This window comes from Aythya ferina (assembly GCF_964211825.1).
Source record: "Aythya ferina genome assembly, chromosome: 17".
In the NCBI taxonomy this organism is placed as follows: Eukaryota; Metazoa; Chordata; class Aves; order Anseriformes; family Anatidae; genus Aythya; species Aythya ferina.
This window is the reverse complement of record NC_140316.1, coordinates 8,415,658-8,427,469: the sequence shown is the minus strand read 5'-3', so window position 1 is coordinate 8,427,469 and position 11,812 is coordinate 8,415,658. Positions and strand designations below refer to the sequence as shown.

Here is an 11,812-nt window from a genome sequence, read left to right as displayed (position 1 = left end):
GTGCACTGAGCACAACTGACTACGACTCCCAACATTCCCCGAGGTCGCTCTGAAGGTAAATGTTCTCGGGGAACATCCAAACCAATCTGAAATTGAAAGCAAGCCCCAGTGGCTGTTGGAAGCTGTAGTCAGCTCTCCAGGGGCGAACTACCGAGTAGAAAGGCTTGGAGAGCTGCTCCCTGAACCAAAAGAGCCCGGCTGGCAGCAGGCAGGGAGCGCTGTGCCCCTCCTCGACCTTCCCAGTACCTACCCGCGGGGGCTTTTCCTCCCCGTGCCCTCACCAGAAGCAGCCAGCTGGGCACGGTGCAGAAGCTCCGCTCCCTCCCCAACCCCCCAAGGGCACCCCAAAAGGCCGATGAGCTGGGGGGCTGGGGGGGGGAGCCGGGAAGGCGGGGGCCGGCGGCGGCGCTCCCCGCCCAGCAGCGGCAGCCGCGGGCCGGGCGCGGGGGGCGCAGCGGAGCGGTGGCGGCGGCGGCGGCGGGGGAGCCTCGCAGGGCCATGTCGGCGCCGTGCCTGCCCCTGCCCGCCGCCGGCTCAGCACCGGCGGAGGCGGACAGCGCCGGAGGCATGGAGCCGCCCGCCGGCACCACCGGGACCGGGAGCAGGACCGGGGCCGCCGGCTTGGAGCTGGCCCTGGAGGAGGAGCTGGCGCTGCTGGCCGCCGCCGGGGAACCGCCGGAGCCGCCGCCCGTCGCTGCTGCTGTCGCTGTCGCCGCCGCCGCCGCCCGGGACCCCGAGCTGCTGTCGTTGATCCGGCAGAAGGAGAAGGACCTGGTGCTGGCGGCGCGGCTGGGCAAGGCGCTGCTGGAGCGCAACCAGGACATGAGCCGGCAGTACGAGAGGATGCACAAGGAGCTGACCGATAAGCTGGAGGTGAGGCCCCGCGCCGCGGTCCTTTCCCCGCCCGAGCTCCCTCTGGTCGTGACGGGGTCTAAAAGCAAGGGAACGAATTAAAAATAACCCCCCGAAAGCCCCGAGGCCTGGGGGAGGCACGGCACGGCCGGGCCGGCCTGCAGCGCCCCGGCCCCCGGCTGCTTTGCCCCAGCCCCCGGGCGAGGGCACGGCCCGGAGCCGCCTCGAAGTTGGGGCTGTGCAGCAGCAGCGAGGTGCTGGGCATGTGTCAGCCTCCTGCTGGAGCTGAGGCATTAGGCAGGGCAGGAGATAAGCCCTGGTGATACGGCTCTGCTTGCCGGTTGCTCTGAAAAATACCTACAGGTATGGAGATGTTTAGCTCAACCCCCGGGCTCCTGCCATTTATTGATTTTTTTTTAAGGTTGATATGGAACTGTTACAAAGAAAAGGACTGGTGCTGGCAGCTGCTTTTGGAACAACTCTCCTGCACGACTATGCACAACTATCACCCTGCTCCTTTCTCAGAGATACTCTTGAAATTTTAATCCCCTAGCAAGTAACACAGGGTACAAGAAAAAGCCTCACTCACCTTCCTGGAGAGTTTGAACAATACTGGGTTAGCATTTAGATTTCAAGTCACAGCCCCAGACCCAATCTTTCTGCACAGCCCTGCATATTTCTGTGTTCATCCCTCACAGACTTTTATCTCTCAAGTTCAAGAGGATTCGTGAAATTAATGTATGGCCTTTGTTCTCAGACTGTCTTCTTCCCGAAAGGGGAAATTTCTCTCTATTACTGAATTCGGCACTTCACGCTGGCTGGTCCCTTCCTCCTTGCAGGGAAATCTCTCTGCATTTATTATTCTGGTAGAAACAATAGCGAAGGTGACATTTGCTCAAATTGTTATTTAGCAGCACTATTTATCAGATTAGAATTTCCCACAGTATTAAAATGTGCTGGAGTGAATGTTTTCAGGTTGATCTTTAAGCAAGAACAGACGTATGTGGCATTGTGCTGACGTGGTTCCCCTGACGAGTTGGAGTAAAACCTTTCCTATCGTTAAAGAAAAATGCACAACTTGAGGCGCTTCCTGGGCTGCTGGGAGTCAATTCTGGAGACTCAAACACCACTCACTGCTCGCAAAATGTAAAAGTGAAAAGGAGAGGGGAAAACTAAGAACTATGGCTTTAGAGTACTTTAACTAACATTCCCCAAATGGTTCCCTCCACTCTTCTGGGCCCATTTGGAAGGCGAATGAAGGGGTGATAACTGCAGCCAGTTGTTTACATTTTTCATCCTACTACTGTAGCTCTAACTTTCCAGTTGAATAGCAGATTCCTGTTTTTCAGGCTATGCATCTGATAGGAGCTATCTGCTTACAGGTCAGGTTTTTTCTGCTGGGTTTGGCAGATCCAAAACTGTGCTACTTCACACACACACAAAACCCAACCTCAAACGTTAATATTCTGTAACACAAGCCTTGTAAGACTCACCTCTGCTGATTAAACGTTGGCCTCCTCCTGTTGCCACTGAAGTAAACAAAATTTCACAATAAGCTTTTCAATTTTGGAGGAAGGCCCCACATGTTACTTCTACCCCTACACTGACAGCTTTCTGATGATGACCAGAAGCAAAACTCAGATGAGATCCTTAGTGACAATTGCACCTAGTGTAGGGGTGTAGGAGTACCACTTAAGAGAGATTTCCTCCCAGGCAGCAGCTCAGAGTTGGTTACAAGAACTCAGTGAAGCCTTTCCAGTTCCTACCAGCCAATGTGCTGGCCTGTGCTTCTGGTACTTTGCCTCAAGACTCTGCCTTTGCAGTGTTGTCACTACATTGTCGGTGAGAAATGTCTCTTTCACTCTGTGCTTAGATTTGTTCCCTGGGGCAGTGTGCACATGGGACACAGGTAGCAGCCCATGGCCAAATCGGTTCTAGTTCTGCAGGTGTTACTGAAGTGCAGCACTCCTACCATAGACCTACTCTGGCAGCTTTCACTTCAGACCCTGAATTCAAATTCATTTCTAAACAAACTTGAAGTCCTGTAATAAATTCTGATATGTAATCTCAGTTTTACCCTCCACAAGTGACTAAAACAGTTAATTTCTTGTTCCATTGATACCGAGAAGCTTGCCCCACCTAAGCGTTGTTCAGTGCAGACCCTCTTTGTCAGCTGGAAACTCCTCCTTGCTCCCAGCCCATTAAACAAGGACCAGCCCAGCTCAGTCAAGTCAAAGAAAACCTTCTTTTGGAATTAAATACCTTCTAGAAAACAGTTCCACACAGAAATCAGCGAGCAGCTGGTGGACAGAGAGACACTTGTAAAACATGAAACCCTCCTACTGAGGACAGCAGTTTGCCCTGTCATCACTACATGCCAAAAAAAAAAAAACAACTATACAGATCTGCAGCTGTGCAGGTGCTGGGGTGAGGGCAGGCAAGGGGAGATGGCTGCAGAGAGAGGAGGCAGGGGGGATCGGTCAGCAGGTGAGGACTGGCTTGTCCTCCCTCTTCACAACAGCTTCTCCATGCCCCGCTGCACCCTTCCTGTCTCTCCATCGTGAGAGAATAAACTTGCTGTTCCTCTCCTCCCTCCAGCCCCCGCCTGTATGATGGCTGCTTATTGGAGCCATACATAGCATGGATTTTCCCTTGCAGTAAGGCACTAAAGTGGTTTTTAAATGATTGGCAAGGCTTACTGATGGCTTCTAAATCACATTTGAGTATGTCTGCGTGCACCAGGGAACTTCAGCTGCGCTGCTGCTCCTCAGCAGGCTGAAGTTTCATCTTCCATTTAGAGAAGGCCCTGGATCTTTCTGAACGTTGCCTAGCAGTGAAAGAGACAGAGCTGTAAAACCCAGCATTTCTGTGTGCTGCTGAAAGCGAAATTGTGGCTGCTCCAGCCACGCTTAGTTGTCATAGGCCTGGTGCTAGGATCTCCTGCCTACCTATTGCATTAAAAATAATTATAATACTGCTGAGTGTTTGCAAGGAGTACTCTTTCCTTTAGCATCTGGTAACACAGGGAAGTATTTTTGCTTAGGGCCAGTTTTTTTTTTTGTTTGTTTGTTTTAAATCAGCCTTCCCTCATATTTGAGGGTTTTCCAGAAAGTCCTGTATTTTGTAGAATAATTTGGAAGGGCACAAGCAGGGCGTTGCTGTTCTGGAAGGGATCTAGAAGCTTTGGGGATAAGATCAAGGAACATGGCATCTGCTACAGGGCAAAAGAGGTGGACGATCAGTGATGGCACAGGCCAGAGGCTGCTGGAGAAGTGCAGAGCGTTGACATTCAGACCTGCTCAGGAAGGTGACAGAGACCCTGCCAGGGAGGCTGTGTGTCATCAGCAGTAGGCACCCAGGGGAAACAGCCACCTCACAGCCTAACAAGCAATAAAAAGCCACTTCACATAAATGCAGTGCAATTTTCCTTCCCTCCTAGAAGCTTTATTTTCCCCTCCTAACATAAGCATCATGGGGATTGCTCACTGGAGGATGATAACCTCAGAAAAATGGGAGAGTGCTGCCAGCGGTGGGCCCACTGGGTTTCTGTTTGCTGAGGCACATTCCTAAAAGGCTCGTGAATCTGGTAGAGAGTAACCGCAGGTTGTTCTGGGGAACAGAAAACAAATGATAAGGAGAGGGCTCCTGATCTTCTAGTTTCCTCACTGATCTTAGGACACAGCCATGTCCCAGTCTGTGACCATTCAACAAGTATGCACATGGCTTCAGTCACCAGGGGAAATCCAAGCTCAGAATTTCAGAGCAGAGATTCCTTCAAATGGGCACAACAAATCTGTTTTGACCTGATTTGCAGCTCTGTAACAGTCAAGTCCTCATTTTACTGAGCCTGTAAAACATCCAGAAGTTCCACCAGCTTCGTGCTGTCCCTTGTATTGCAACCAGTCCTAAAGTCACCAGACCTGAGAGTTGTTCCTGAAAAACCTGCACCCCAGAATGAGCACATGCAATGAAACTACTTCATTATATCCACCACCACCCCAGAGGGGACTGCATCAAACAACAGAATTACTGTGGACTATCAAACCACCAGGCAACTAATTAGGTCAGGAATAGAAGGAACAAGCAGATAGATGATTCAAGTTTTGTTTGTAAGACCCCAGTGACAAGAAAGATGCCTCATCTAGATTCCTCATCAGCAGGAAGGATACAGTTTGTGTAATTTTGACTATAAAGGCAATTTTTTTGAAGAATTATGCTACTGCCCACTGAAATACTGTGTTGGAGTTAACATAGGCTCCGCTAAATCAATTGGCCTGCCTGACCTATATTTTCCACTTATTGACATGCAGCCTGCTTTACCCTTTTGGCAGTTGTTTCAGTAAAAATTCAATGTGCTGATCTACAGAGGCCAAGGACAGGCCACGTGCTGGAAATTGGAAGCAAGTTTAGTGCCTGCGACCTGTCCTGACATGGGATGGGATTGCCACCTCCATGGTACTAGAGCGTGACTGTGCCATTCTCCTTCCTGCATGAAAGGAGGCAGTACTAAGCGCAACAGAGGGGAGGGAGGGAGCATTCACTTCTTTCCTCCCTTCTTAACCTCTTGTTCCCTCTCCCCTGTTATCTAGCACCTAGAACAAGAGAAGCATGAACTGCGGAGGCGATTTGAGAACAAGGAAGGAGAATGGGAAGGAAGGGTGTCTGAACTGGAAAGCGACGTGAAGCAGCTGCAGGACGAGCTAGAGAGGCAGCAGGTTCACCTGCGCGAAGCCGACCGCGAGAAGACACGGGCTGTCCAGGAACTCTCCGAACAGAACCAAAGACTCCTGGACCAGCTCAGCAGGGTGAGTTGCCGCGGCACAGCAAGGGCAGGCACCCAGCCGCCCTGGGAAGGGCTCATGGCTTGGCTCTGAGCAGCCTTTCGGACAAGTGAGTGGGAAAAATTGCTTAGGGAGAAGAAATGGTTCTGCATCCACACAGATTACACCAGTGCATCTATAAAACACACTGCCTTTAATCTGAATTTTACACCTTTAAGGAGCATTGCATTTAATGTTTTGGGGGTTTGAGTGGTCATTTAACTCATAGATACCTGTCTCAGCTGGTTGTATCTAAATCTGCTTTAGCAAGTCTAAGTTTATGAACAGGCTAAAAAAATGTAAAATGAGAAAAAGACTTATTTGTGACAGGGTGAGAGGCTCATTGCTAGCCTCCCTTTTTAATATCCATTGTCTATGAAGTTCTTAAATTGAACATACTGTGTTGTTCCAAGATGGTGTGTCACTGCAAATAATTTTACCATGTTTAGATGTGTGAGAACCTCCTGAAATTCCTTGGAATGGCATGTTTCAGCAAAGAGCTTAGCCTCTGAATGAAAGAGGATTTATAGTAAGGCTGCTACAAATCAGCCTAATTGACTGGCTGCTTCCAGCATGGGTTTTCTTCCTGAGAGCAAAAGACTTAACGGTTGCTGCCTCCTCCCCCAGAAGCTGACCTGTCTTCTAGAATTAAGAATCTTGTTTTTTTTCTCCCTACTGGACAGTTGGTACAAACCATAATTTTACTGCTTGAGAACACAGTTACTGTGGCAGATGAAAGCATTTTCTCACCAGTTGTATATTCCCCAAATTGCATAGAACAAAGACACACACCACAGACTCATGCTGAAGAGGCCTGCGTAATGGTAGGAGAGCATATTTCAGACCAGATTTGGTCAGGGGTGAGACTCGGGGGCTGACACAGATGTTTCTTAAGGGAGGGTCAAGAGCTCAGTTACAATTCTAGGACCAGAAGACTGAAACGGGCCAAGCACACAGGTCTGTTCACTTGCTGTTACTTAACCTGAGTGCAGTTTTCCTCTGCCTCTGGAGGTAAGAGGTCTTCAGAATAATGCTCTGTACTGGCACTTGAGGAAATCATCCCTCAGTCTGCTGTGGTTTTCTTGTCAAGCACTGAAAAACAGTCACTTTGTCTGGGGATTTGATTTTTACAAAAATATTTCCTCAGCTCAGGAGAGCTGCTAAGTTTATGAGGGCTTTTAAAGCACTGTCTCCCAAGCATAGCTAAAGACGATCTTTCACCTCTTCTCCGGACAGAACCTCTCACGTACAACATGGGTAAGAGGTTCAAGCCAAGCCCTTGTGATATGTTACATTTTTTATCTGGTGCTCAGGACTTGGCTCTCATCAGATTTGGTGGCCCGCAGGGATTTTCTGTGTGTGCATGATTTCCATCATTGGTTAGGAAATGTAAGATTTTATGGTCCCAGTGGAAGCATAAACTAGAGACCAGCCTAGAAGGTAGAAGAGGAAAACCAGACAGCTTGCTTTGGGCTTTAAACAGCATGGGATTATCCTCATATGACACTCCTGCTGCAGGAACCTCTCACAGCCCAGCTGCTCAGACAACCTCTCTGCAAAGCCTTGTGACAAAGCAGCCACCAAGTTAGGTCTTCTAGCATGCAGTGGCAAAGCACAGCTTTTGTTCCCTTAGATCTCCATTGCTGCCAGAAATAATCTTAATCCACTCTCTTCAGAATTACTGCATCCCGAAGTTGCTTCCAGGTGCTGCCCTCACTGCTCCAGTCCCACCCAGCTCCCAGCACTGAGTAGGGGACAGTTGTTCCACAAAGCACAGCTAAGGCAGGGTAGGGAAGGTAAGGTAGCAGCTTACACTTGCTGAGGCTCCCCAGCCAAGATCAGTGCTCACTGAGTCTGTCACCTGGCTAAGAATCGCCAGTAACTCAGGCACTGCAGTGGATATAGCTGGAGCATAAAAAGCTTTCCTAGAGCCATAAAAATCTGAGCAAAATGAAGCCAAGTTGGGAATGGTCTGTTGTTCAGCCAGGGCTTTGGTTCAAGCTGTTAAAAATCTCAGCATTACATTAGCACTTGATTACTGGGTGCTTGTTATCCACATTTGCTGCTCCATGGTGCAATTCCATCATGCTTGTCTAGTCTCTTGTTCTGAAGATGTTGCATATATAATGCTTGAAGCAGCAGTAGTGCTTAGACCCTGGCCATCCACACAGCTCTGGCTCCTACTACTACTTAGACTTTCAATAAATAAAAGGACATAGAGCTGTGTGGACATGCTTGCCTACAGCCATGTCCCCATAGCCTGGAGTCTTGCTCAGGATCATGAGCTGAGCACTGGCAGAAGACAAACCCTGCAAAGGAGCACTATTTTGGTTTCTGTGAACTCAGAGGTGTTGCTGTTATCCCCTCTGCATTCCTGGTTCTGAATTTTGCATCTCAGTGCGTTGTTTGGGAGGAAAGGGTTAAGAGAAGCCTATGATAAGGCAACAAAAACTTCAACTCTACCCTTATTTACCACTGAACACCCTACTAGAGGCTTCACTCACAGGAGGACAAAGAAATGTTACTCTGGTATGAGACATTCTACAAGATAGATACTACCTCTTTAAAATTGAATTTCTGTGGTTTAGCAATTAACAGCTCATGGCCCAGTTTCACAAGACGTGAGCATCTCTCCAGGGGAAGGCATTCCCTTGGCACGAGAATCTACGTGTCGAACGATGGGCTCAGCCTCACGACCTACTAGCCCACATGGTCTTGCTTGCTTCTTTGGGAGTTCCCAAGCTTCAGTCCCTTTTACCTCAAAGCAGGGCAGCATCCACCATCTCCTTCATCCTCCTTCCTGCTTCAATACTCTTTTACTATCTAATTAGTCCTGTGATTTTTATTTTTATTTTTTTTAATAAAAATAAAAACTTACCTTCCCCAGAAAAGGGCCAACCCCACACTTTTTTCCCCAGTCTGAGCCTGGCACAAATACTAACCAGTCAAGCACACGCTCCCACACACCCACACAAGGGTAGCAAAGGCACCCAGAAAGCTCTGCCTTGCAATTCAGTTGTGGGACTGAAAATTCCATCCCTGATTCTGGCACTAACTGGTAAGGAAAACTCAAGGATAGGGATTTTAAGTCTGTTCCAATCCCTAAAAATGGCGGTAACTGTCTTGACTTAGAGTTGCCACAAGGCTAAAATAAGGGCTATAAAATGACTTGAGGTCTTCTGATGAGATGATCATATAGGAGAACTTTACATATCTAATAATAGTAAATAGGTTATAAGGAACTTTGCCTCCTCTTGAAATATGGCCTTCAGTGTGGTTCTCTGCTTCTAGCAGAGCAGAGACACTGCCCAGTTACAGCAGCATTAAACTGTATGAAAGTGAGGTGGGATCGACTGGGAGCTCAGTGAAAGACATGACTCAGATGCGGAAGATTGAGTTTAAGATCTCCACAGTAACCTTTTTTTTTTTTTTTTTAATTTTGTAAGTGATGATTAAAGCCCCGTTCTGCATGTTCATTTGATTCCCCTCCCCCTGCCTCAGCACAGCAAAGCATGTAGGAATTCTCAGTAGCGCATCCATACGGAGCCAAACACTGATTTTACAGAGGAAAGCTGCAGAGCACATACACTAAGGTACACACTGCTCACCATAAACACTCCAAGTACAGGAGGCAAAGCGCAGTTCTGCTGAGAAAGTCGTGGCTTGGAATTATGTGTTTTGTTTCCAGCTCCTTCAGTCTCTCCCATCTGTTTCAGTTCCTCGTTTGAAAAAAGAATTTCATACACTTTCTATCCTTATAAGCTCAAAAATTATGGGGGTGGAGCCACATAGGCAAAGATCTCCTCTTGTGTGTGCTCCCAGCAGCTCTAGCACAGTAAGCCCTGTCCCCACCTTTGGGCTTCTAGGAGCTAGGAATACAACAATAACAAGCAGCCCTTTGCCTATAATAAGGCAACATATTACTACTTTGTCAGGAAGTGAATGAAAAAAGACTTTCACACTGTTTCTAAGTGACTTCACCAGATGGCTTTCCCACACACTTCCTGCTACCAGCCCTGGGCTCCCGTAGCTGTTTGCTGCATGGAGCTTGGGCGAGGATGTATCCTTCCAGTTCGGTTGGGTTTCTGCTATGGTGCACAATGCATAAGGAAGTAATTTCACAATGTCAGGTTCAGGTAGGTGTTTTTTGTTTTTTTTTGTGTTTTTGTTTTTTTTTTTTTTCAATGAAAACCTCTTTTGCAGCGGCAGGAAGAAGCGTGTCATCTTGCACTGCTGAAATAGCTCTTTGTGTTTAGAGAGGAGCACTCAGCCACCGCAGCGTCCCTCCGAGGGACCCTCAATCACCAAGTTCGTATATTCGCTCAGCATCTAGTGCCAGCACGCTGCTACAAAGAATGAGGTGTTTCAGTCAATCCCTCTGGTACAGCAAGATGATGATCGGCCAACCCACAAGTCTCCAAAGGAGGCTGGATTTGCTAGCCCCAAACCTTCCTTTCAGTAATACTGCAAGTGAAGGAGATCTGTTTCCAGCTCGGTGCTGTAATGTGCAGCACAGCTTCACAGCACAGGCAGACTTTGATTTGAAAGAAACATTTTAATTCAAGAATGAAACAGCTATTATATTCTCCTTTCCAAATCAATTGTGTTTTAAATACGTCCTTTGGTGGTCAACAACATGCCTAGAAAAAAAAATGGCTCTTTTGTCAGTTATTGATTTGAAGAGCTTTTTCTGAATATTGTTTATTGGGTCTATCAGCATAGGAACAATGCTGAATTTAAGAAATCCAGACTAATCACTGAAAAAGAAGTTACTAGAACAAGTGTGCTGGGCAAGAGTCACTGCTTTTTCCATGCCAGAGATATGTAGCCATTACGCTATGAGTTAGCTTGCCTTTAATTCCTTATTTCATCTGTACAGGTGCTTAATACAAGCTTCCTTATGTTTGTTTATTGAGTTGTCTGCAGTAGCCCAGCAGGGTGTATTGAGAAAGTCCATGCTTAGCGCAGAGGCGAGTAAGTCAGGCTCAACTTAAGTACTGCTCTGGGGCTTTATTTTTTTAAACAGAAAAGCATCCTGAGCTGACCAAAGCTCAAGAAGAGTTGCTTTGACTAGCCCCACACTTCAAGGTGCAGTCATTCCACTGAATTTTGTTGTTTTGTTTTTTTTTTTTCACCTGAAAGCATTCACTGGAGTTACTCAGAGGGATTTTGTAGAGTCCTGCAGAGCAAACCTTGGTTGGCATCACCTCTGAGCCATGTAAATTCAATAGGGCAGGGAAATTGCACAAGAGAAGCCAGCATCCCTTTCTGTTGAAGGGGCTGAAGCAACCTTGCAGCAGCCTAGGCAGGGCTACCTGTGCCCCAGGGCAGGCAGACAGCCCTTCCAGCACAGCTCTGTGCCTGGCACAAGGTGCAGTTACCCTACATGTGGTGGGCTGAGTGGGAAGCAGATTCCAGCACATCAAACCTCCTGTTATCCACACCAGGCACCCTCCAGCTCCCTGCCCCTTTAAAGCACCAGCAGATCCCAGCACTACGTAACCAGATCCCCACTCTCCTACTGAATACTGATTCCTGCGCAGGCAGGAAAGGCTTCCTCATTCCAGCTACTTCTCCCCTAGCAGAAAGCACTTGTTAATAATTCAGCTTCGTGCCACATCAGGGCCGGAGTGCTGAGGCTTTCTATCCTAAAGCTGTAAATATAGGACGTGACTGCAGCTGCATTTTCTCACCTGCAAAGTCCTACAATGAGATGATTCAGTGCCCTAGAAGGTAATGAAGACATCCTGAGGTCACAGCTCACTAGTGCTCACCCACCAATCCATCTGGAGAAAGGAAGACAGGCAGAAAGAAAGGCTCAACCCCCCGGGGCAGCCTGACCAACCCTGCAGCACCCATTAACCCCATTTCAGGGCACCAACCAGAACAGGGCCATCCAGGAAAGGGTTACAAATTACTATCGAGGTGAAAAATGGCTACTGTGAAGGTGGCAGAACTACACAAATCCCTGCTCACAGACTAAAAGGAGAGCATCTATGGGGCTGGATGGGACCTCATCCTTGCCCGGGGCAGTGGGACAGGCACCCCTCCATCCCTGGGGACCCCTCGGTGGTTGCTTGGTGACGGTACACTGCATCACGATGTCGCCATGGCGACCGGGTGTGATCCTACTGCTTGTG

The 11,812-nt window shown here is 48.2% G+C and overlaps 1 protein-coding gene across 2 annotated transcripts in view; it reads left to right on the top strand.

Moving 5' to 3' along the window:
• Window positions 1-203: 203 nt before the first annotated feature.
• The window catches only part of BICDL1 (BICD family like cargo adaptor 1), a 54,061-nt gene continuing 42,452 nt past the window's right edge, over window positions 204-11,812 (top strand). The window contains exons 1-2 of one of the 2 annotated variants that reach the window (XM_084538706.1): window positions 204-873; window positions 5,442-5,657. In XM_084538706.1, the coding sequence (XP_084394832.1) occupies window positions 499-873; window positions 5,442-5,657 (591 nt within the window). In that variant the 5' untranslated portion in view covers window positions 204-498. The remainder of the gene's footprint in view (window positions 874-5,441; window positions 5,658-11,812) is intronic. The other variant, XR_014698712.1, reaches the window with a different exon arrangement.